The sequence below is a fragment of the Paraphaeosphaeria sporulosa genome (genome assembly GCF_001642045.1).
Source record: "Paraphaeosphaeria sporulosa strain AP3s5-JAC2a unplaced genomic scaffold CC84scaffold_1, whole genome shotgun sequence".
NCBI classification, from domain to species: domain Eukaryota; kingdom Fungi; phylum Ascomycota; class Dothideomycetes; order Pleosporales; family Didymosphaeriaceae; genus Paraphaeosphaeria; species Paraphaeosphaeria sporulosa.
The window spans coordinates 4,012,526-4,035,807 of NW_017253360.1; the positions used below are offsets into that span (position 1 = coordinate 4,012,526).

Consider the following 23,282-nt stretch of genomic DNA (forward strand, 5'->3'; position numbering starts at 1 on the left):
TCAACGGGTCGCGCCAGGACCCAAACAAAACGCAGGGAAGGGAAACATGTCACAAAGAAAAATTACAGTAAAGCAAAGCATCGAATTCTGCGCATCTAGGTCGCGCAAGTTAACGTGACGCTCGGGTCTACCCAATAGCGTTCCCCAGCTTTGCATCGACGCCGCAACTCTGCAGGTATGAACCAATTAGCGCACACTCCCGTCACTATATTTTTAGCGCCAGGAACGCCAAGTCCGTTGAAACGAACACAACCACGAGGCCTTTCACTCCACCTCAACACAGCTCAGGACGACCCTCAACACCAAAACGCCTCATAATGCATAGATTCGCTCGTGAAGCTGCACTCCCGTCCCGCGCCGAATGTTCCTAAGAATTCGAAAGCTTAAACGGGTGCGCCTCAGTGTTCAGCACATAGTCGTCCAGACTGATGAGATCTGCATGCGCAAACACCAGATAGAAGTACTTCAAGGTCTCCGCCAGCCAGAAGCTCTCCATGTAGTCTGTTTGTTTCGATCCGATGGTGTTCACATCCTCGATCGCCGCATTGGCATACTCGGTATCAGTTGCGTTGGCCACGGCCAGGAACATGTCCCAAGCCGCGTCTCTGTACTCCTCTTGTCCAGTGATCCGCCAAAGTATGAAAACGCTCTCGATGGCCTCAGGGCGGAGGATATAGCGCGGGTCTTTTGCCGTTGTGAAGCCTTTGGGCAGTCCCTCACGGTGTTGGGTCCGCTTTCCGCATTCAGCGACGTACAGATCTTCATCCCACTTGCAGGCTGTCTTTGGGTCCGAACCAGGGCATTTGACCATGTTGTATCGCTCTGGCATGATACCGGTTGGGAAGGATTTGTAGGCGTATATGCAGCCGCGTGTGAGCTTTGCACCAGCGTCTAGGTAGGTAGCGTTATTGAAGAGACGACCGCCGAGAGCATATAGACCGCCAATGAAACAGGAAAGGTGCTCGCTTTCAGGGTCCAGGCTGGGACCATCTTCGAGAACGTCGCAATTGCCCGAGATGAGGATGTCTTCTTGGGTTGGGGTCATGGGTCGGAAGAAGAGATTGTCTATTGCGGTGTCCATAAAGGTACGGGCCATAACTTCATACTTGCGCGAACTTGCGTCTGCAGAGCCGAGGAGGGCATGCGCCTTGGGCAGGTATTCGTACATGGAGTCTGCGTTCCCACCGATCGTGAACTGGTAGCCAGAGATCGCATCTTCGTTGACCATGGAGACCATCATCGGCCACATTCCCGGAAGCTTGGTCTTGTTCTGCTGCTCGTAGAACATGTCCATAACGTGGGAGACTGCCGCGTAGTACTTGTTGTCGCCAGTGATCTGGCTCAGCCGGCTGAACTCCAGCGTAATCGTACCTGGCGATGCACTGACCACAGACCTTTCAACTACTAATCCGCTGCCTTCTTTGGCGTCTTCGAAGGATATGAAATCCACTGGCATCTTGTTCTTCGTGTTGAAGCCTGCGTACAACAAGTCTCCAACCTCGATGGCCTTTTCTTTGAGTACCTCATGCCCGCTCAAATCGTAAGCCGCAAGCAGGCCTCCCAAGTATCGTATATTCGTCTCGAACGTGTTCACCCTACCAGAAGTGCTATATCCAAAGTCAATTGTCGCCACAGCCTCTACGGCGTCGTAGAAATCGTCTCTTAAGCCCATCATCCACAGCGTGTCCAGACTGTCCACCAGCGTTGCAGCCCAGCCACTGAACTGATCCACAAAGCTCCCGCTCAGCGGCTTCAGCGCGTCTTTCATCCACGCCTTGCTCTTGTAACTCGTCCATGCCTTTTTGAACACGCGTAGCACCTCCTGTCTTCTTCGCTCTTGTTCGGCAGCAACACTCCGCGATTCGGGCCGGAACTCATGCTGTATGCGAGGGCGCTTCGGAGCGGGTGGAGGGAGCTTCGGGGTGAGCTCAGGTGGGTACTTGAACTGGACGGTGTTCCAGCTGAAGGTGCTTTGGCTGGCTTCGATGTGCGGGATTCGCTTCGGATCGTTCATATATCGTGCCAGCTCCGCAGTGCCTGCGTTAGGTGCGTCGCGGGGCTGGACATGACGGCGTATCGCGAGCTCTTCTTCGGGGAGCATGTACCAAAGGAATACGAGCAGGAACGTGCAAAAGGCGACGTGTCGTGTTCGGAAGCGCGCCATGGTGGCTACTCAGGTGTCGCGACGTGGAGAAGGGTACAACGAAGTCCCTATCATATCTGCTTGGAGGTGCGGCATTGGCTGGAAAGCGATGCAACAGATGGAGCTGAGCATGGTGTGGTTGTTCCGTGCCGTGGGCATGGGGTGCCTTGCATCGTGGCTGTCATGCAGGGTCCACGCTAGGCCGAAGCGGAAGGTACTTCGCGCCACTCTGCAAACCCTCAATCGCACCTCTATATTGATGGTCTTTAATCCATGCCACGAGCGCAAGTGTCTTCTTCTTGAACGATGCGTTGCTCTGGGGTGGCCTATTACAGCAATCACCGACCACGATACAAGCTCACAAACCCAAATACTTTCGATCGTTCAGATGTCAAGGCTGGCAACAAATAGAAATTAATGCAGTGTCCAGTACACAGTTGGTATCAAATGCTCTCCTCTATCCCAATTTTAGTATCCAGTCCATGCTCGAACGCTCAAAATTAATTACTCCGCGACCTCCATCCTACTGTCGGCTCTTCGTCTTAGTGAGTCCGTCTTTCAGACTCGCGCCCCTCGGCCGCTTAAAGCTCTCCCGTGTGTTGATACGGTCAATCTCGTACGGGTTACCATCGTACTCCGCCTCCTTGACCGTCCGCACGCTACGTCTCGACCTCGTGCTCCTGCCGGTGTGGACCTTCTCCAAGGCAGCACCGTCAGTAGTCTCCTTTGCCGTGCGCATCTCCTCGAATTGCGGGCCCACGGGCTTCTCGTCTTCGAAGGAGTAGTCGACGGCTTCCTGTTCAGCATTTTGCTCGGCCTGTACGGAGGCGGTGCGCGAGCTGTCGGAGTCCTCGGGCGTGTCTTGTCGTCGGACAGCTGAAGTTCGAAGCTTCTCCATGAAGGCTTCCGACTGCGCGGCGTACTTGCACTTCTTGCGGATAGCGGTGCCGTACTTGTAGAAGAGGAAGGGAAAGGGAAGGCAGGCTAGGGCAAGGAAGGCGGGAATTGAAGACGCCCAGTGGATGCCCAAGCGACTGTACATTTGGGAGGTAAACAAAGGAAAGGCAGCACCAAATACCGAGCGGATGATGCCGTTACCCGCCAGTACGGAGGCCGCGAAGATGGTATAGGCATCGATCAAATAGTTCATGATGCTTAAGAAGATGAGAACCATTCCGAAGCCGAAGGGAATGCCTGCCGCGACGGAAGCAGCCCATGGCAGGGAGGGAGAGTTGGTCCAGGCGAACCAGAAGAGGCCAATTGGCAGGGCAATTCCTCCGATAATGGCGGTAGGCAGTCGGTCCTCAGGAGTTGCGAATCCATTCGCAGATTTCTCTGCGCACCGAACGTAGCGCTTGTTGTCGTATACGATAGTGTAGGTGACGGCTGCGATCATGCCAATAGCAACGCCCGCAAAAGGGAGTCCACTGATTCCCTCATTCCACCCACGCCCAAGACGGTAGACAATCGGGTAAGCGCCGAAGAGCATGTACAAAGTTCCGTAGATGATTGCCATGTACAGACTCAGGAGGAAGACGATGGGCTCAGTGAACAGCAGGATCCAGGGACGCTTCAGTCCGGTCGAGAAGGCCTCTCCGAGCGTGATCTTACCCTGGTCGATATCACCTCTTGACATGTACACCTTTCCAGTCATCTTTGACAAAGTCTGCGCACGCTTACGGAGTAGGACCGGTGGGTACGTTTCGGGAACACACAGGATGGCGATGAAGAAGACGATTCCGGAGAAAATGGCCATGAGCCCCTCCACCCATCTCCATCCTTCAGTCATCCCAAGGAATCCGCCAACGATCGGACCGAGGACAGGACCCATGAATGGCGCGACAGAGAAGATGGACATCGCCAGACCGCGCTCTTTCGCTGCAAACAAATCGGCGACAACACCTCCAGCGTTCGTAAGCGGCGATGATCCGAAGGCACCGCTGAAGAATCGGAGGATAAGGAGAGTCCAGATGTTCTTCGATCCAGCAGCACCGGCATTGAACGCCACGAAGGCTAGAAACGTGCCGAAGAACACTATCTGGCGACCGTACAGTTCACTGAAGGGCGCCCAGAGCAATGGGCCGAGTGCGAAACCTAGAACGAATAGGGAAATGCCGAGCGTGACGACTTCCTGGGAAACATCGAACTCCATAAGTATCTGTCGTACACCTGTTCGTTGTTAGCTTTGTCCTCATTAACAGAACAGCACCGAACTGACCTCCACTGAACGCTGACGAGCAGAACGACACCGTCAACGTCGCAAATGCCATGCAAACACATCCGACCCACTTCTTCGTCGTACTCCAAGTCATCGGATTCCGGGGATCATTCTCTATCCATTCCACAACGTAAGGGTCTTCCTCGGTGCCCGCGCCTTCATATTCCCAGTTCACAATCTCATCGGTGACCACGCCCTGCTCGAGGATAAGTTTCATATGGGGGATGCCCTGACGGCCAGACTCAGGGTCCATGCCAGCCTTCTCTTCACCCATTGCGCAAAAGATCGCTCGATCGATGAGCTATTAAAAAAGTAAGGTATACAAGGGAGGGTACGAAGATCTGGAGAATGCAGGTGCGCTCCGAGGAGTAGAGACGACTCGGTTATGTATACTATTAAAAGCCTTGCCCTACGGACCAGAATTCTCGAACCTGCGCGGCTCCACCAGTATCTATCTGCCTGGAAACCGCCCCTTGCGCCCTACCACACGCGTTGCCCAACCCACCGCACAATGACACCATGGAAACACCTCGGCCGAGCGTCACAACGGTCCGTCCGCTAACCAATCAGCGCGCATCTGCGCCGGAAAAGTGGACCGCCTCGGCACGCTTCCTACCGCGATCGTTGACGTAGCGGCGATCCAAAGGCGTTTTGCACACTGCGCTAGCTGGAACGGGTAGATACCGAGGCTGATCTAGTCATGCGGGAAAGCAATCTGGGCCGGGGATAAGAAGGGAGAGTCAGTAAACTGCGCCTGGACGCGCGCGCCGGCGGAGGGTCGGACGGTATGATCTCTCCTCGTTGTGTACCCATGGCGTCGGGCTTAACGTTATGGAGTCAGCAATACATGCGCAGAAGCCTGCTTGCAGGAGCAGATTATGAAGCAGCAGCAAGACTCGTCGCCACGTGCTGGGAAGCATGATGATGTTGAGATGCATCTTGTGAGATCGCAGCAGCGTTTGCATTTGCATCTGCATCAGCCCTGCCGAAGTCCATCGCCCTTCCAGAAACACACAACAGAGCCCACGGTCCGATCCGGGCTCCGATCTCCGAGTCAGAAAACACCAAGTCCAGGACAGCGTTTCCACTAACGAGCGGACGCTTGCCTCTCAACGTTTAGTTTCCGCCGCGGCGCCATCGCCGAGCGAGCGTTTTGAGATTGAATTTTTCAAAGTCTCTGCTTGTGGCTGTTATGCCTCGGCGTCGCCGCCGCGAGTTCCTTTTCCATGGCAACCATCCCATTAGCTACAAATATGTGACTGTTGTAGGATTCAGGTCTTTCTCGGTACCATACGAAGGTTGCCTTTGTGATCCGTGAAACTTGCGTATGACCGCGATTTCTGCATACAAGCCCCCCAAAGATGTACAGGCTGCTGTAGTGTAAGCCGTACCGAGGCTTCGTTCACCCCAACAAACGGTTTTCGGAGTGGAGTTTGCCCAATTCCGTTCTCCACTCTCCACTGTCTAATCCACAAAGCAGGGGCTGTAACAACGGTCCACCTAAGCCGATTTTTCGGGGTTAAGCTTGCGACGATTGAGACTATCAAATCGAGTGTGTACACTAGCTCATTGATCTTATTCGTGACTGCTGTGGTTTGAAATCATCGCTGACATATTATGTTCGCTTCCTTTCTCGCGACTTTGACGCGCCGATGGGCCCCGACAACATATACCGTATGACTTTCTAATCCCTGATTTGAAGTCGCTGTACAATGCAATGGAAATACGTGAACGATCTCAAATGCTTTTGCTACAAACTGCGCCCATCCGGATGTGCGTGATCGAAGCATAGATGCCCAAGTCCAAATCGCCAATATGCAATCTCATCCCTCCAAAACGCCGAATCCAACGCCACGTAGTCGTAAAGTTGTCATGTCTAAGCTTACTCAGAACTTTTAAACCTCGTTGCTGGGGTACTGGACCTTGGTTGTTGGAAGGAACTCTTCCTTGACCGACCGCATGTTAACAAAGCGGGATAGGAGTGTCGCACTTCCAGCTTTGTCGTTTGTGCCGCTAGCGCGCGATCCACCGAATGGCTGCTGGCCAACCACAGCACCAGTGCACTTGCAGTTGACGTAGAAGTTGCCGGCCGAGTTGCGGAGAGCGTTCTCGGCGAAGCGAATCGTTTCCCGGTCCTGCGCGAAGACAGCGCCGGTGAGAGCGTATTCGGAAGTCGAATCAATCTGCTTGCAGATCTTGGCAAAGGCGTCGGGAACAGAGTCGTCGTATACGTAAGCGACGAGGACAGGGCCGAAGAGCTCGCGGGACAAGAGAGAATGGTTGGGGTTGGTCGTCTGGTAAATGGTTGGGTGGATGTAATAGCCCTTGCTTCCATCATACTTTCCACCAACAAGGAGCTCAAGCTCGCTGTCGTTCTTCGCCTCATCGATAACACCAGAGAGCTTCTTGAAGCTACCTTCGTGGATCACCGGGCCGATAAAGTTAGAGAAATCGGAAGGCTCGCCGATCTTCAGTGCTGCCGTCTCACTGACAAGCTTCTCCTTGAATTCAGGCCAAATGGACTTCGGAACGTAGAGACGGGAGCAAGCGCTGCATTTTTGGCCTTGGTACTCGAACGCGCCACGAACGGTCTGAATTGCCGCGTTAGAAACGTCCGCGCTAGGGTGGATAAGATGGTAATTCTTTCCGCCTGTCTCGCCGACAATGCGAGGATAGCCTTGGTATTTGCCTTCAGCTACACCGTTGGCAATCGTGCCGTACAACGAGCGGAACACAGCTGTGCTGCCTGTGTAGTGCAGAGCTGCGAATTGGCGGTGTGCCAGCACCGCTTGAGTAACTTCGACTGCGTCACCAGGCACCCACTGAATGACGTTTGGAGGCAAGCCTGCCTCGATGAGAATCTGGTAGACAAGCCAGTTCGACGCGATCGCAGATGGTGATGGCTTCCACACAACGACGTTACCCATCAGCGCAGGGGCTGCAGGAAGGTTTCCTCCGATAGCAGTGAAGTTAAAAGGGGAGATTGCGTATACAAAGCCTTCAAGCGGGCGGTACTCGACACGGCTGTGACCCGTTAGCAAAGATACAAGATCTGTGTCGCGTGTCCACGTACTTCCACACTCCAGGTGAGTTGTGCACAGGCTGTTCTCCATAGGTCTCCTCTGCGTACTTGACGTTGAATCTGCTAATTTTAGCCACAGTGGTATATGCAGGTACACAACATGCTCGCCCACCTGAAGAAGTCGCACAGCTCTGCTGCTGAGTCGATCTCCGCTTGCCATGCGTTTTTTCCCTGTCCTAGGTTTGTTTTAGCTATATACACATCAGGGCATTATATTACAAAGAAGCTCACCGATCATAGTTGCAGCCATGATCTCGTATCGGTACTTTGTCGATATGAGATCTGCTGCTTTTAGGAAAACGGCAGCACGATCGGCAAAAGGTAGATTCGCCCAGGCTTCTTGCGCTGAGAGAGCCTCATCGATTGCCTTGTTAACGTCTGCTGTGCTTGCGTTGGAGTACTTAGCGACAACATCGGCGTGCGAGGAAGGGTTGTGCTGTGTAAGGATGGAACAGTTGGTGATCTAGCAGAGTTATTAGTTTAGTCCTTTGGGTTTCAGACTAATCTTCACGTACGTGCTTTCCGCCCACTGCCAAAGGGACGTCTAGCGGTATTCGCTGCTTCAAAGCTGCTACGGCCTCCTGTAGCTTCTGGCGTTCCACCGATCCCTTCGTGTAATGTTGCTATAACAAAAAGTCAATCTGAGTACTGCAATATCTGAGATACATCTAACTTACGTTGGGCTCGTTGTTGATGGTGGGTGTCCTAAAATTGGCCATCGTGGCGACGCCTCTCCTGGCGGTGCTACATTGTGCCTTTAGCGATTGCGAAGCTGGCCGCAGCGTCCTCAGAGAAGACATTTTGATATGAATAATGGCAAAAGTATGCTCTGCAAAAGAACGTGTTGCGAAAGACGCTCTATGATATTTGTACATTAAGGTAGCTCGCAGCTTGGCTGTTGAGCCGACGCAAGCCGCAAAGCGGGGCGAACCCCACAGTCCCGACTACTCCAAAGACGGCATTGCACGTGCTCAATCCTACACTAACACCGGCAACCACGACGCTTTGCAAGTCCGGGCGCCGATGTCGCTGAAGGGATTTCTCGAATGTTGTGATAGTATCATTGAACTTGAGTTTTCAATCTCGTACGTCAGCCTTGGTCAGACAAGAATTCAAATCGTCGCTTGTGTAGATTTGGTATCATAGATCTATCCCAAAACACAGGTCATACTTTAGATGCAGTAAGACCATAGAAACGCCAAAACTATCCAGATCATAAAAGTACGGATGGCATAAACACCCCCTACAGCTCCATGGCATCTGTCTCGTTCACGTCATCACCCCACAGACCCTCGAGCTTGAACTCGGCGGCCCATTCCTTGACAATTTCCTTCTGGTCACCGACAAGTCCGCCCTTCGTAGCAGGAGCAGTCTTGTTACTCTTGGTGAGAGTGGGCTTGTATGCTGGCGGATCGGTCCAACCTTGAATTCGACCATCTCGCCAATCTGTGATGACCGTCTGCGCTGCGCTGTGGAGGTTGGGAATGCCGCCTTTCCCGAGACGACCTCGCTTCCTTGCTACTTGCACCAGGAAGTCCGTCGTGTTATCGCCATTGACGAAATGTAGGGGTGGGAGATCGTATACATCGACCATCTTCTGGAAGAGCTCCGGTGTGGCGGAGAGTCTCTTGAGAAGGAGGTTGACAGCAGGCACAGGGTCGTCAATCTCTTTCGGCGGGACCGCGTTCAGGAGAATGAGTCTCGCCTTCTCCTCAACCTTGCTAGTCTTGCCGCCTTCAGGGTTGTTGGGGAAAACGATTCCAGGAGAGTCGAGAAGCTTCAACTTGCTGTCCAGCTTAACTTCGCGCAAGCTCGTGGTGACACCAGCCTCAGCTCCCGTCGGGCAAGTGCCAGTTCTGCCGCCCAGCTTCTGGGTAAGCGCATTGATGACGGAGGATTTGCCAACGTTGGGGTAACCAATGATGCCGACCTTGACGGATCGCTTTAACTGTCTCGCTTCAGAGAAGGTCTTGAGCGCTCGGAAAAGAGTGTCTGACGTTCCCTTGATCGTGAGCTCCTTGTGGTCGAAAGTCTTTGCATTCGGTGCAGGCTTTGAAGCGCGCAAAGGGAGTGTGGGGAACGATCGTCGTAGGTGAACAAGCCAGGACTTGAGGACTGGGGGCGGCACGAGGTCGATCTTATTGAGGATGAAGATCATGCGCTTGGCACCTCTGTCGGCTGCCATGACGGCCTGCTCCACCTCTTTCGACCGTGTGCCTTGCGGGTCTCGAGCGTCGAGCACGTACAGTACCACGTCGGCGGCGTCCACGACTTGCTTGTAAACCTTGTCGAATTGTTTCCGGGAAGAGTCTTTGCGGACGTTGACCGCGCCCTCGTCATCCTCGAGATCAAAGCGTTCGAAGTCGTCTTCCTCGTCTTCGTCCATTGCCTCCTCGTCATGCGACTTCTTCTGTTCGAATTTCGCAGCGCGAGCTTTTGCCGAAGCAAGCAGAGCGGCCATGGGATTTGAGTCGTCCTGTACTTCAATCAGCGTGTGTTATCCTCCCCAGCAGACCGATGTACGCACCACCTGCATTGAGTCGTCATTCTCCGACTCTTCCTCAAGCAGCTCGTCCTCCTCTGCTAAGTCGTTGTAGCCTTCAGTGTCCATTGTCGCTTCTCCGGAGAGCCTTTGCTCCTTCGCTAGCTCCCTGCGTTGCGCAAGCTCTTCTGCCTTCACCCGACGCGACTCCTCAATCTCTTGTATGATCTTGTCTTTGTACGGGAAGAGGTTCGGAATCCCGGGGTCCTTCTTCATCTTCGAGCGCCATTCGGGGTTCTGCAGTACTTAGCATCCGGTGGTATGTATATCAGACTGTCTGCTGTACCTTCTTGGCATCCTTTTTCGCCTTGCGCTGTTTCGCTGCGGAGGACTTTTCGATCTTGTGCCTCAGGCGGACGGGTACGCGCTTTGATTTAGGTTCTAGATCGTCGTCAGCATGATCACAAGTATGAAGGGACTCGTAGACTCACTTCCGACTTTCATGGCTGCGTTGGTGCGGGTTGTAGAATTTGTGTGTAGTCGCGCCTTCTCTCCAAAATCCAAAAATTCATGACTGCCAAGATTTCGCATCACGTGCATCGGCGGTGAGCGGGGACAGAATGCCGAAGCGCGGGCGTAAATTGTGGGTCACATACTCGACTAACATCCATGGATATATGGGGATCACAATTGCCCACTTCCTCGTGTAGGAACAGGCCAGTCGCACACCGTATATCGCAGCGCCTACTCCGAAGATAGCAGATATCGACTCACCAACGACGCGCGTGGCTATTCTACAGGTGTCAGTCTGTCACTTGCAGCTTGTAATCGGCGGGCGGCATACCCTATGTGGCAAGCCCTTGCAGATGACTTACATTTTCTAGTCTCTCGCCTCATCCGTCGGAAAGTATTTGTACTGCAAGCGTTCCATTTTGGAGCCTCTGGAGATTTCTTATACCAAAGCAAACCCTTCGTCCGCCGCCAAAATGACTGTTCCGGAATCCATCGAGCCGTCTTTCAGTGCTCCACCAACGACAATTACTAGCGATGGCATGGTGAGTGATACTCCCCAGGGCTCTGTCTAGATGTTAATGGATACTAGCTCTTCGACATGGAGTAAATTGAAATGGTCACATAAATTGTCCTACAATACTGATCTCCACCAGCGGTACTATAATTGACTCGACTGAAGCCGTGGTAAAAAATTGGCAAGCGTGAGTGGCTCGCATTTCGGGTGAGAGCTGTGGTTGTCCGTCTCAGTCCAGTTGCAGCTCCTCAAGGCGCCTTGTAGCCTTAGGCGACGTTCCGGCTGATGACGACACCAGCGTCTCATCACTCGTCAGCTGTTGCTTATGCTGATCGAAGCAGAATTGGAAAAGAAATCGGCGTGGACCCAGAGGTCATACTTGCGACATCTCACGGCCGAAGATCGATCGACGTGCTCAAGATCTATGAACCCAAACTCGCAAACTGGGAATGTAGGCATCCCACGTGGCGTTCCCACATGGCAATTGGCTGATGCTCAAACCATAGACATTGGCGAGAAAGAAGGGCAAATCCCAATTGAATTTGGCGCGGACGCAGTCGAAATCCCTGGCTCCCGTACTTTTCTAGAAGAGCTCGAGAAGCAATCTATCCCTTGGGCCATCGTTACCTCAGGCACGCGACCTTTAGTCACCGGCTGGCTGAAGGTCATGAAACTAGCGCATCCAAAGAATCTTGTCACAGCTGAAGACGTTGACAATGGCAAACCCGACCCTGCCTGCTATCTATTGGGGAAAAAGAAGCTCGCACTGTCAAAAGAACAGCCTTCCATCGTCGTTTTTGAAGACGCACCTGCTGGAATCAAGTCCGGCAAGGCCGCAGGATTTACGGTCATAGCGTTACATACGACCCACACGTTGGAGCAGCTCAAGGACGCTGGCGCAGATTTTATTGTTCAAGACATGCGCTCAATCTCACTAAAATCTTGGACCAAAGCCACCGGAGAAGCACAGATTGAGATTGTCAATGCCCTAGTGTGGTAAACGTGGTAGGATGAACGTATGCTTGCTATGTGACCGAAGCGGAGGCTACAAGTAACATGGTTCTTGTCCATTTTAGTGGTCTCTCCGGTATCTTAGCAGCATCAGAAGGGCATCGTACCACTCATGTTCACAAAGGTACCCTGGCTACAGTACACCCACAAAATCGCCGACAGCCTCTTTCGAGACTGGCTGGAAGAATGACGCTTTTTATAGAGGTATACACAAGCTGCCTGATTATCCAGGTAGCGAATCGAAGAATAGTGGGAGCAAACGTCCCACTTCTACATGACGGAGATCTCGCCAATGGTGTAGTAACCAGAGGTCTAAAAATCCTCGACTACCAGTGACAATTGTGAACAGTCCGCGTGCTCACATGTAGGAGGCAAGTTTACTCGGTGACCGAGGTGCTCCGGCTGTGCATCCTTGTCTCTGCAGGATACCCCCGTCTGCAGCCAATCGAAAAGATGATATGTGCGCAGCCACGGCATGGGCGATTGTTTTCACCCAGACAAACGGTTCTGCGTTGATCTACTATCGCGCCGCTGAAGTGCGTCTATTACCAGGATGTTTTGTCGACTGCTACATCGCAAAAACGTTGCATTGCATGCCGCCCTCGCCCCTGCAGTCTAAGCCACAGCCGCTGGGTCCGATTTTCGAGGGACAGGGACAGGTTACATGCATAACAGAATTTCGCCGCCGCATCCAAGCCTGTTCGCCGAGCAGCACTGTCCTGGAAATGCATGAAGGACGTGACTTGAGCATGGACAAATCCTTACTCCCGCTTCGGCGCGCACGCGAAAATGTCCGCGGGAAGATGCCGCGTGCGTTTGCACCAATCGAAGATACTCGGGGTAGACAGGGGTAATGAGGCTGTGCTCCTCCTCCCTTGTTACCAGTTCCCCGGCCCCCCCAACTCAGCTGGCTCGTCTGGCCTGGAGTTGACGACAAGCGCAAGATGCATGGTGCGCATGGCTAGAAGACAGTGCTAACCTGAGGTGTGATGGGTTGTCGCCCAAAAGGGCCAGCTGCGGGCTCTGTGCAACAGGATGAAGACCGCATTGAGACGCTTTGAGTCTCTCGGGTCACACCGATGCCAAAGACAAGTGGAGGCTGCAAGGTACACAGTTGAATGATTCTACCCGTGTTTACGCCGCTTTCCGAGTCGCCGAGAGACACTCGCGCCCCCTTGATGGTGCAGAACGAGGGTCCGGTGGAAGCAAACGAAGGTCGCACAAGCTGTTCTCTAGTCGCTGCCCACGGTGGTGTGTTGAGGTCAGGTGTGGAGTGAGTGACGAGCGGCGACAACACTGGTGATTGGCGAAGCGGCGCCTTGGACATTGAGCAGAACAGCGAGAGTTGGGTTAGCGCTTGAGGTCGGGACAAAGGGGACTCTCCGGGCCCGCTGAGCCTAGCGCCCGGTAGCCTTCATGCTTTGCTGCGACGGGCGGCGGTCGCGTTGCCAGGAACCCCCAGGCCTCCCCGTCAACGTCGAACGTTGCAACCAAAGGCACTCTGGCGAAATATTCTCCGAGCTGAAGGGTCCAAGCTGCTGTCGTCTTCCAAGGACCATGTGCGCATCTCCCGAGATTGGACAGATGACGATGGCAACTGAAGGGAGCTCCATGACTAGCTCAGGCTTGCCCGCAGTGGGCAGATCAGCCGCCGCCGCCGTCTTCACACCAATTGAGGCGTGTGCTCCGGCCAGCACCCCCCTGCGGGCGCCGCGGTGCCCCGGCCTCGAGCGTGCCGGGGCTTCGGCGGCAGCGCAGGCGAGGCGCGGGCGCCGCAGAGGGATTGCGAGGGCACAGCGGCACGATGCAGCGCAGCGAGGCGGGCGCGGACGCTCTTCGAGGGCGACGCGGGCAGCCCACGACGGCGGCCGCCATTCGTCACCAGCGCCGCGAGACGCATGCTGCCGGTGCGTAAGCTAACGTGCTGAGCCCGCGATCCAGCGCTGCGTTAGAGGGCTGCGCGTGGGTCTATTCTTGGGTGTGCCAGCGGCGGAGGTCAGTCAGGTCAGTGGAGGGCGGGCGAATCAGGCTGAGCTCAGACCCAGTGCTGCTCCCGCTGCTAAGAGGCGTGGTGTGCCTGCCTCCGCCCACTGCGACCAACTTTACTCCTGACCAGTCCATTCCGCCGTTAACACTCGCTTTCTCGGCTTTGTCGCTAATCGACCTGCTTCCTCTCGTTATTTCGTTTGCGCATCGCTCGGTGATGTCGTAACAGTCACTCGCTTCTATCCCGCTTACGTCCCAGCTCTCGTTATCCGCCGAGCCCGCGACCCGCGGTGCTTCCCGCGCTCGCCCCATTACTACAACATCGTCCACGCTTCTGCTGGCACCGCTCCTGGCACCGCCCCTGATCCAGCAGTCCCACTCGACATCCGCACCGCACACCTCACGAGCGAATCGCAGACAAAACAAAGCGCGCCGTTGCTGGAACGAAGCCATCAAGTCTCACGGCGCGCCGCTGTTCGCGCTGCCCCTTCGAGCGTGGTGGACCAAATCCGTGCGCCGTTCTCATGCAGTCTCTCGGGAACAGCAGCGATGCTGCCTCCCAACGGCCACCTTCTGCTCAGGGCAGTATGGGAAGTGCCAAGGCAACGACACCAGTGAAGCCACCAGGGACAGCTGACGTAAAGCCACGTCTGTAAGTGAGTTCCATGCCTCGTGGTGGGACTGTATTAACCGTGTGCTTTTGCAGGACCAAAGAGCAACATGACATCCTTGAGCGCCATTTCCAGAACCACCACAAACCCAGTACCAGCACGAAGAAGGGCTTTGCGGAAAATCTCGGGGTTCCTCTGGACAAGATTAACGTTCGTGCAGCTCGTATTGAAGTCGTGATTGAGCTAACACGGCGCATAGAACTGGTTCCAAAATCGGAGAGCAAAAGTGAAGCAGGATTTGAAAAAGCAAATGAATCAGTATAACATGCAGATGGGGTTATACAATCAGCCACAAGTACCAGGAGCACCGCCGATGCAGATGCCCGCTCACGCGTCGATGCCACACTTCGCTCAGCATATGGAACAAGCGCAGACTCAAATGTCTCTCGCCCCGGGGTATTTTGCCGTTAATGCCGATATCAGTCCTGCGACTATGCCTGTGCAAAATGTCGATCAACCGTCAGCTCTAAACATAGGCCCAAGCCAACAGCAGATGATGCTCCAGCAGCAATACGATATGCACCATTCTTTGCGCTCGATCCCCGAGGCTGAGCGAGGAAACTCCTATCACCCAAATGCGGTCATGCATTCAATCATGGCAGCCACTGCTGGGCCATCTTACATGCAAAGCAATACGGTTCCTATGCAACAGCAGGGTTCAAATTATGCCTTCGACAACGCCCCGAATGGTCTGCCCGGCGACGGTCCGTTCTCCATGCCAAACGATATGTCCGCCGTGGCCGACACGCCCGAAGACGACCAATTCGGTGGTTTCCAGGACTACCTGTCATATCTACCCATCATCTCCACCGCACCTACCGACTTGCAGATCACTGCAGGGTCCTTGTCGGCGGATGACTCGCCTTACTCTGGCACTCAGTCGAACACAACGAATCCATCGTCTATTGAGCCAAACGCTGGTTCAGTCGCGTCCCTCACGTCGAAGTACTCTGGTTGGACTGACACGAATGGCGATGCGGAGACCAAACAAGAGAACGACACTGATGACTTCTTTGCTAGCCCCTACAACATGCCGCAGGCGTCCGCTTCCGAGGCGAACTTCTGGGGACCAAACACGCAGTCTCAGGCAGCCCTGCGCCCTGACATGTACCAGCAATCCAACGCTTCCGCGCATGCTATTCTCTCGTCGCCACACAACAGCGGACGCTCGCTTAGCACAGGGCCTGCGGACTACGAGACTCCCAGTTTCGGAGACGAGATATTCACACGACGCAACTCGTCAACGAGCAATCTCGCCTCGAACATTGAAGCAATCCATATCCAGACACCAGAGGGCTTCCGATCACCCACCCAGTCTAGCATAGCTGCTCGGAGGCAGAAACGCCCGGCCACCCTCAACGCAAATTCTTTCAGGAGCGCTTCATACAGCGGCAGTATGCCCTCGCCCGGCAACAACAACAACAACAGCGATCACACGCTTCGGAGGATTCGATCTTCCGGTATTGGCAATCCAGGCCGCGTCCAGAAGCCACAGCCAGGCTCCGCGCAGCGCTCGCCTATGTCCTTGACCTTCTCAGAGGCTGCATCTTCACCAAAGTTCCAGAGGACTCTATCGTCTTCGAGTATTACTACTGTAGGTCACGGTGGTAGCATGGCTCCACCAACGCCGCAGACGCCTAATGAGCCTGGTCGTTTCCCTTACTGGCAGAGCAATCCGACAATCAGGACGTCTATGCCGGATCACAGTTCTCCGGAGAGCATGGCCGCAAGCTGGGCCATGGAGCAGGCAGGTTCTTTTATGGGAGAATCCCCTCCTTCGCTAGAGGCAGCGCAACTACATCAAGCTCGACTTGGTGGTGAAATGTATCGCGACACTCCACCGCAGTCTGCACCGGCTACACAGCAGGGCTTTCCACGCCAGAACATGATGCAACCCCCGCGAATGAGGGCTGCATGTCACTCTAGCACCGACCTAACCCTGCAGCAGCCTAAGCCCAGCCATTTTAGGAGACCATCGCTTCCTGTCGACGCGCAAGGGCAAGGCGAGGACCCCAACGCCCTTTTCGGTTCCTCTTACGGTGGATTCAACTACGACGATATCTCATTGAGTGGTATTCAGCACAACGTGCCGTTTGCGCCACCTGTCTCCGCCATGCCGGACTTTTTGGTCAACCAATATATCCCTCCAGGGGATGGGATTCATGGGCACATGCGACGCACCACTGCGCCCGAGGCCAAGAACTATATTTTTGCCAATCAAGGTCCGCGCGACTTCCGCTCCTGAACCTGCTCAGTGCAAGAATCCCGGCGTTAGTTTGGAGATCATGCTTTACTTGATATACCCGAGGTTCTGCTTGTCCTTTCGTGTTTTTGCACCTCCGTTTGGTTTTTATCCTTACAGATCGCATCACTACGCGGTGAATTCCGGTCCTGGCCGGAATCCATCGAACACCTTCGCCAAAATGTGCCTATCTTCGCTTGGTGCTGGAGCAACTCTTGCAACTTAACATACATACCCCTCGCATTCATCTGGTTATTGCCTGCTTAATTGTAATACGGGTACATATTTTCCTGTTATCTCTTTACTTTTTCGTCATTTGTATGGCGCTAGCCGTGGGATCACCCTGGCAGGGAGTTTACTTATCAGAGTTCTGACGGCCAACTCTACGACGCAGCGACACACTCCTTAAGATCTGGAATTTTTTGGTTTACATAATGCCCCGAGGACACGCCAAGTTACGACGTCTTCTCCTTAATGTCTCTCCTTAGCAGTCACTTTGAATCTGGCACAGCGCTCGGTGTATGGGCGCAAGGGGAGTTTTGTTGTAGGAGTATGGGCCGAGTTCGAGTTTTGTATATGACGATCTGGTAGCATTTGACTATATGAAGGGGGATGCAACAAATGCAAGAGCAGCGCGCGTGTCATTATTGTGACAAGTTGCCGCTGAGTTGAACGCTCATTCTGACTTGCTCTTACGTTTGGTGTCTTATCATGGCCTCTTCTTTTCTGACAAGCCGCCGCCTGCTCTACGTCTCTGCCATCTTCAGCAGAATACACCGGCTGCCAGCATCCTCATGACATTCAAAATTTCAAGGGTCGCCCGCGTACTCTACGTCTCCACTTCTCACGCGGTTCAGGGCGGCATGCCGTCCCGTATCGCCCCTGAAATCCAGCAGTTTGTCACTTTCCACCACTCTCAACGGAACGATCCACTTCCCTTACACAACCCGCGTCTCCCACATTCCTCGCCCAGGAACCATGCCCTCTTCAGCGAACGCATGTTTGGTTTAAAACGTTTTCAATACAAACCCCTGAGCCGCTGCCCCGTCAATCCAAACAAGACATACCGCAGTCACGCGGCTTGCGCTCGCTTCAAGTTCTCCCGCAAACATGATGTCAAGATCAAACACCGGGCGCCCGAAATCCCTCGGCGCGCCCAACACCTGCGCGCGTCGAGGCGGTGAATGTGCCACAGGGGGATTAGTCAACGCGGCGCTAGCACGGCGCGTGTAGATCATACGTTTGACGTCTTCTCCTTCGCACACACCGCACCGTGTTCGCATAGCCTTCGCGCGCCTCCTGCGCCCGTGTTCGCAATCGACCCAGTATTTGCTTCTAGCGGCGCGCCGGAGGCAGAAAAGTGGGTTGATCTCGCGCGCTGAGTCGTAGCGGAAGGTTTAGTGGGGAGCAACTCTGGTCCGACCCACGCCGCTACTTGCCCCCGCCGAACCGAACCGCAGGCTTGACGTCCGATGCGCACGCGAGCGATGGAGGACGGAGCCAGCCCACGAGGCGCGATGACTAGCGCCCCGCTCCGGGCGCGAGGCTGGCGTGAGCGAGGCTTGTGTGAGGCGTGCGGTGCTGGACCTCGGAACTTTTGCATATGCGCACGCCGGTGGAATGCCGTGTTATTCTGCTGTGGCATCGAAGCTGTGGGCGCCTGCTGATCCACTGCGTTTGTGCCGTACCGTGGCCGAGAGCGTGCGTTGGGTTGGGTTGAGTTGGGTTGCGGTGGAGCGCTTCTTTTCCCCACCGAGAGCACCGGACAAGAGAGAAAACTGCAGGGGTTCTGCGGTGATTGTTCGCAATCGACGTTTACAGGTCGGGCGATCTTTACACGGCGGAGGGCAGTTGTGGCGGTACGTAGGCCGCCGGAGGAGACTCCGGTCAGAGTTGGAAGTCTGGTAAGTTCTCAGTCCGGCGGGACATTATTGAGAAACGCAGGAACAAACCTGCTGCTTGGGCGAGCGAATTTGGTAGATTTTATGGTGGCCGATGCAGGAACTGTGCTTTGCATGAGTGGTGTACCAGAGGTATACTAGGCGCTTGGGGAAAAGTCTTCGTGGTGAAATCAGAATGGAAAAGGGGCTCACATTCACATGGGTGGTTTGATGCGTAGTTACTTGACGTTTTCGAGGTGTTATTACGCTATTTCGATTGCCCAGGTCACATTGTCGAGACTGGTTTGTCGAGGTCACTTATATCATTGATTTTATCCTCACTTCCACCGGATTGGGCTATACTTCATAGGCCCCACTGCTCCCAGACTTCCAGCAATCAAATTTCTCCAGTTTGACATGTGGTTCGTAGCTGCTATATCCTCGAAGTAACCCAATTCTCCCGAGTATATATACTGGCCTTCCTATCCATTTTTCTTTCTTCCCCATAGGTCCCCCTCCCCCATCACGCTCTAGAGTCTCGCTCAGACATCTATTATGTCGGAGGCCGTGTGGGAGGTCTTAAAACAAATCGCGTCATGAAATGTCGCAATGTAACACACAGGTGACTTGAAAAAACATCGAGGTGTTCATGCTTCCAGGAAGAACATACCAAATGCCTTGCGTTGTAAGTTTGCCCGTGCAGGTTATACTATATTCAGATGGTGTAAAATGCTTAAGGTTACCCTACGCTCTACCAATCTCATCACATCAATTCCCCCTCCGACGCTTTTGTATTACACTTCTGGCTATACCAACCCTGCTCATCTGCATCCCGCAGAACCCCTCGGATCAACCCACGCTTCACTGATCCTTCCACTCCATTCCATCTCCTTGTGTGAGCATCACCAAGTAAACGCCCTCGAGATTTCCCCGGCTCTCTCCTACAAGCTGTCCTCGCTCCCTACACATGATAACCTCTCACGTGTCCGCCTCTCGAGTCTGTGTATAACGCCCTTCTCTCCTCCCCCTTTCCTTCCTTCACGTTCCCGTCGACTGTCGAGTCGCAGAGCTAAAAGTTCAAGTAGACATCTATCATGTCGCGCTCTCCTGCTTCATGCGTGGGCATGCTAAAACAGACCACTTTCATCACCCATGTGGGAGCTGTGTTGTATCGGGCGAAGCGGAGTATGTGTCTATCCAGCGGTGTTAGGGACGTGTGATGATACGCGCCTTGAAATTACATATGATTTCCTTAGAGGTTTTAGACATGCATAATTAACAGTTAGTTTTGAAATATTACTAGAAAGGTCCAGGGTTTAGGTATGATTCATTGTATCTACCAACCGCGAACTCTACCAAAAGTTTGAGGCTATCCTGTGTACCCAGGCTCGAGGTCCCCAAGAACACCAGTGCGATTTCATGTCCGTGATCCGTTATGATGAGGCGCTCCAGCAGAAGATGCTATCGGCGCAGTCGGGCGATTGATATTCGATGATCAAAGAAGCAGAGACTCTACCCATCACGAGTCCAGCTCTTGTTTCTCCATCGATCCCGACCCCTGCCCACAATTAGTATACGCACCACCAACATCACTCACATCCCCCTTCAAACTTACCTCACGACGATCTATGACCGTCGATTTGCCGGGCCACTTGCAGTCACCCCGCATGTTGTTGTCCTTGTACCAGCAGCAGTGGTGGAAGGAGCTCAGCTTCTCGGAGATGGACGCCGCCTGACAGTCGTACTCTTTTCCGTTGGGGTCGCCGTCGTAGAATGCACCGTTAAGCTGGTAGCAGCAGTCCTTGGTGTTTTGGTAGTCGTAGTAGAGAGTCAGGCCCCAGGAGGCGCAGCGGCAAGCGAGGGTGGTGGAGCCTATCCGTATGTCAACGTTTGTATAAAACAGTAGTGAGGTGTTCGTGTGATGTGGTATGTACCGAAGAGGGTACTGATGACCAGGATGATGGCGGTGGCCTTCATCTTGATAGTAGTCGTTATGATTCTGAGAGTTTGTCGAGGCCAAGTCTGTGCAAGGTGGGAATTCGATCAAGTGTTTGGAGATTCAGAGAAAGGGCGACAAGGCTGGTATTATATACACCCAGCACGGGTTTCCCTAGGCGCTAGCAAAGCGACTTTACGTGATCGAGGTCACAGTTTAATCATCAATTTACTGCGGTGAAGGCCAGAAACTTGTGGGCAAACGCTCGGGGTCACGGGCGAACCTCATGGTCGAAGATTTCACTCGAGGGATTAGCTCGGCGAGAGTTGCAGAGTGGTTCGTGCTGATTTGCGTGACGTGGTCACGTTTCGACACCCATTATATCGTCCCTTGATAATGGAATCAGCTCTGCATCTACACCACTACGACCACACTACTGCTCCTTTTCGGACTCTTCGGGGACGGTATTTTAGCCTGAAGGCTAAGTACATAACAATTATAACAGGTCGCCGAGTGATCAAAGAGGGTAATAGCAACGAGACTCATGAAAATTGACAGCAGTGTCTTCTCGTAGAATATTTGGGCTCACTTGGTCATAGCTACTTGAGGGACAGTCATTAAGAACGGAGCCTACGATGTCGACTGATGCTCATTTCGTAACCCAGAAGTGTTCCAGATGTTCAAATACTCACATGTAGAGTCCTTTCACTAACGTGCGGACACCCCCCTGCATCCCTCCAAAATGTTACTCAGAGGGCGATCGTCCCGCATAACGCCTCAATATCCTCCAGCTTGCTACTCACAGTTGTCAAATTGTCACACCCATTTTCCTTCACCACAACGTCATCCTCAATTCTCACCCCACCCACACTCCAGTACCGATCCAAGACACTCTCATCGACGACATCCTTCCACACACCGTCCTTGAGCTCCTGCTTCAGCGGGAACTCCCTGAAGTAGATACCAGGTTCGTTCGTCACTACCGCATTGACAGGCAGCTTCCCGCGCACACGGAGGTACTTCAAATACGGATTCGGATCCTCGTAGTTCGCATTGCCGCCGGTGTCGTGCGTATCCATACCGAGGTAGTGACCCAGCCCATGCGGGAAGAACCTTGTCGTGACCTTAGAGTCCAGAATCTGCTCGACGGAGAGCTCCTTCTTCAGGATACCGAGATCGCGCAGACCGGCGGCGGCAATGTTGTGTGCGCGCATGTGCACGTCTTCCCACAGCACGCCCGCCTTGATCATGCCCATGCACTCAGTCTGCATCTTTAGAACGAGGGCGTAGATCTCGCGGCTCTCGGGCGAGAAGCGCCCATTGAGTGGGAACGTGCGCGTGATGTCGGCGCAGTAGCAGTTGTACTCCGCGCCGCAGTCCATGAGCATGTTGAGCTTGTTGGTGAGTGGAAGGTTGTTGTGGACGTAGTGGAGGGTGCTGGCGTTTGTGCCGGCCGCGCAGATGCAGCCATAGGCCATCTCCTTGCAGCCGTTGGCGTGGCAGTGCATCATGAAGAGTGCGTTGAGCTCGCGCTCGTTGGACGCTGCATGGACGGAGACTTGCACCTGCTCGTGGGCGTAGGAGGAAATGATGTTGGCGTGGCGGATCATGGCGATTTCGTGCTCGTCTTTGACAACGCGGCACTGCTCGATGCCGCGGCGGGCCCACTCGTAGTCGACGTTTGGCTGGAGGTGCTTGACACTGTCGGTGTTGAAGATATCCATATCCAAGCGGTCCTTGATCACCAAGAGGGTCTCGTTCGGCTTCTTGAGTAGATCCTGCACAGATTTCCCAGACTTCAGCTCGTCGGTGGTCAGAACGGAATCTATGTCGTACTTCTCCAAGGCTTCCTTTGGCAGTAGCGGCATGCCCGCCCACATGACTACATTGGGGTCGACCGGGGGAATCCATAGTGTAGACTTGTCAGAGGCAATGTCATATGCAAAACCGCAGTCCGGGACCTCGCATCCAGTGAGGTAGTAGAAGTGGCGCCGTTGCCTGGTCGGACAGGGTCAGTATCTGTGTCTATGTCTCAACGGCGTGAAGAGTCTTGAAGCTCCTACTTACCTGAAATGCATCTCTGTATCGTCATCCTACAACCACGGTTAGCGTCGCCGCCCGCATTGCAGTCATGTACGATGGGGCTTTTACTTCATGCTCTTTTAGCGTCTGTCCCTGGAGATAGATAACGCCGCTAGAGGGCCCGCCGTTCTCTGCTATCCATGCCGCCACGCGACGACAATGAGCTTTGGCGGGATATTTGCCGGAAGGCGGCTTGGGCAAGTCGTGGTTCGCGATCGACTTGACCATATTCGTGACCATGGTGGTGGGAGTATGTATGCGGGTGGGGAGAAGCTCGCTCGCGCTTTGCTCTTGATGAACAGGCAAGTGGGCTGAATGCCGCGGCTAAGCGGGGCGACGTTCGGTGTCATTTCTAGTGGAGCAGCACAATGCAACCCTGCAAGTGCCTCGACAACTCTCAGCTGTCTTTACCAAAATCCACTGATAAATAAGAGGACAAGTCATTCTACTCGATTATCGGATCGTGTACGCAATAGTGACGCGGTTTCCTAACCAACCCCGTTATCCACATTCACATCAACA

At 53.9% G+C, this 23,282-nt stretch overlaps 9 protein-coding genes across 9 annotated transcripts; 2 read left to right on the forward strand and 7 right to left on the reverse strand.

Moving 5' to 3' along the window:
• Window positions 1-367: 367 nt before the first annotated feature.
• CC84DRAFT_1171311 (seven-hairpin glycosidase) lies at window positions 368-2,164 on the reverse strand (the record flags this gene model as incomplete). Its single annotated transcript, XM_018179903.1, has 1 exon — window positions 368-2,164. One exon carries the CDS (start codon window positions 2,162-2,164, stop codon window positions 368-370), a length of 1,797 nt encoding a protein of 598 aa, XP_018042991.1.
• A 502-nt stretch (window positions 2,165-2,666) lies between these two features.
• CC84DRAFT_1183228 (MFS general substrate transporter) lies at window positions 2,667-4,635 on the reverse strand (the record flags this gene model as incomplete). Its single annotated transcript, XM_018180676.1, has 2 exons — window positions 2,667-4,312; window positions 4,362-4,635. The coding sequence occupies 2 exons, from the start codon at window positions 4,633-4,635 to the stop codon at window positions 2,667-2,669; spliced, it is 1,920 nt and encodes a 639-aa protein (XP_018042992.1).
• Window positions 4,636-6,256: 1,621 nt separating this feature from the next.
• Window positions 6,257-8,243, reverse strand: CC84DRAFT_1171313 (delta 1-pyrroline-5-carboxylate dehydrogenase-like protein; the record flags this gene model as incomplete). The annotated part of the gene is made up of 6 exons (XM_018179904.1): window positions 6,257-7,385; window positions 7,435-7,503; window positions 7,556-7,619; window positions 7,675-7,906; window positions 7,959-8,066; window positions 8,121-8,243. The coding sequence occupies 6 exons, from the start codon at window positions 8,241-8,243 to the stop codon at window positions 6,257-6,259; spliced, it is 1,725 nt and encodes a 574-aa protein (XP_018042993.1).
• A 443-nt stretch (window positions 8,244-8,686) lies between these two features.
• On the reverse strand, window positions 8,687-10,429 carry CC84DRAFT_1212149 (nucleolar GTP-binding protein 2; the record flags this gene model as incomplete). Its single annotated transcript, XM_018182425.1, has 4 exons — window positions 8,687-9,919; window positions 9,971-10,222; window positions 10,272-10,366; window positions 10,417-10,429. 4 exons carry the CDS (start codon window positions 10,427-10,429, stop codon window positions 8,687-8,689), a joined length of 1,593 nt encoding a protein of 530 aa, XP_018042994.1.
• A 424-nt stretch (window positions 10,430-10,853) lies between these two features.
• On the forward strand, window positions 10,854-12,187 carry CC84DRAFT_133727 (glycerol-3-phosphate phosphatase 1). Its single transcript, XM_018185382.1, has 4 exons — window positions 10,854-11,041; window positions 11,092-11,139; window positions 11,294-11,403; window positions 11,459-12,187. Exons 1-4 carry the CDS (start codon window positions 11,037-11,039, stop codon window positions 11,950-11,952), a joined length of 657 nt encoding a protein of 218 aa, XP_018042995.1. The 5' UTR covers window positions 10,854-11,036; the 3' UTR covers window positions 11,953-12,187.
• A 1,647-nt stretch (window positions 12,188-13,834) lies between these two features.
• CC84DRAFT_134077 (uncharacterized protein) lies at window positions 13,835-14,604 on the reverse strand. The gene has a single exon (XM_018185384.1). The coding sequence runs from the start codon at window positions 14,400-14,402 to the stop codon at window positions 13,932-13,934; it is 471 nt and encodes a 156-aa protein (XP_018042996.1). The 5' UTR covers window positions 14,403-14,604; the 3' UTR covers window positions 13,835-13,931.
• Window positions 14,474-16,865, forward strand: CC84DRAFT_1212151 (uncharacterized protein; the record flags this gene model as incomplete). The annotated part of the gene is made up of 3 exons (XM_018182426.1): window positions 14,474-14,601; window positions 14,656-14,770; window positions 14,820-16,865. The coding sequence occupies 3 exons, from the start codon at window positions 14,474-14,476 to the stop codon at window positions 16,863-16,865; spliced, it is 2,289 nt and encodes a 762-aa protein (XP_018042997.1).
• Window positions 16,866-20,261: 3,396 nt separating this feature from the next.
• Window positions 20,262-20,719, reverse strand: CC84DRAFT_1212152 (uncharacterized protein; the record flags this gene model as incomplete). Its single annotated transcript, XM_018182427.1, has 3 exons — window positions 20,262-20,300; window positions 20,358-20,614; window positions 20,677-20,719. The coding sequence occupies 3 exons, from the start codon at window positions 20,717-20,719 to the stop codon at window positions 20,262-20,264; spliced, it is 339 nt and encodes a 112-aa protein (XP_018042998.1).
• A 318-nt stretch (window positions 20,720-21,037) lies between these two features.
• On the reverse strand, window positions 21,038-23,279 carry CC84DRAFT_133935 (uncharacterized protein). The gene is made up of 3 exons (XM_018185383.1): window positions 22,830-23,279; window positions 22,746-22,771; window positions 21,038-22,676 (listed from the first exon to the last, which is right to left on the reverse strand). Exons 1-3 carry the CDS (start codon window positions 22,998-23,000, stop codon window positions 21,428-21,430), a joined length of 1,446 nt encoding a protein of 481 aa, XP_018042999.1. The 5' UTR covers window positions 23,001-23,279; the 3' UTR covers window positions 21,038-21,427.
• Window positions 23,280-23,282: the final 3 nt, after the last annotated feature.

What these genes read in the sequence shown, in the direction of transcription:
- CC84DRAFT_133935 (XM_018185383.1), bottom strand. Translation starts at nt 23,000, where the DNA reads ATGGTCACGAATATGGTCAAGTCGATCGCGAACCACGACTTGCCCAAG. An exon ending in AGACGCTAAAAGAGCATGAA is followed by an intron (nt 22,772 to 22,829) that starts GTAAAAGCCCCA and finishes CCGTGGTTGTAG; the next exon opens with GATGACGATACAGAGATGCA. An exon ending in GATACAGAGATGCATTTCAG is followed by an intron (nt 22,677 to 22,745) that starts GTAAGTAGGAGC and finishes CTGTCCGACCAG; the next exon opens with GCAACGGCGCCACTTCTACT.
- CC84DRAFT_133727 (XM_018185382.1), top strand. An exon ending in GTGGTAAAAAATTGGCAAGC is followed by an intron (nt 11,140 to 11,293) that starts GTGAGTGGCTCG and finishes TGATCGAAGCAG; the next exon opens with AATTGGAAAAGAAATCGGCG. An exon ending in CAAACTCGCAAACTGGGAAT is followed by an intron (nt 11,404 to 11,458) that starts GTAGGCATCCCA and finishes CTCAAACCATAG; the next exon opens with ACATTGGCGAGAAAGAAGGG.
- CC84DRAFT_134077 (XM_018185384.1), bottom strand. Translation starts at nt 14,402, where the DNA reads ATGGCTTCGTTCCAGCAACGGCGCGCTTTGTTTTGTCTGCGATTCGCT.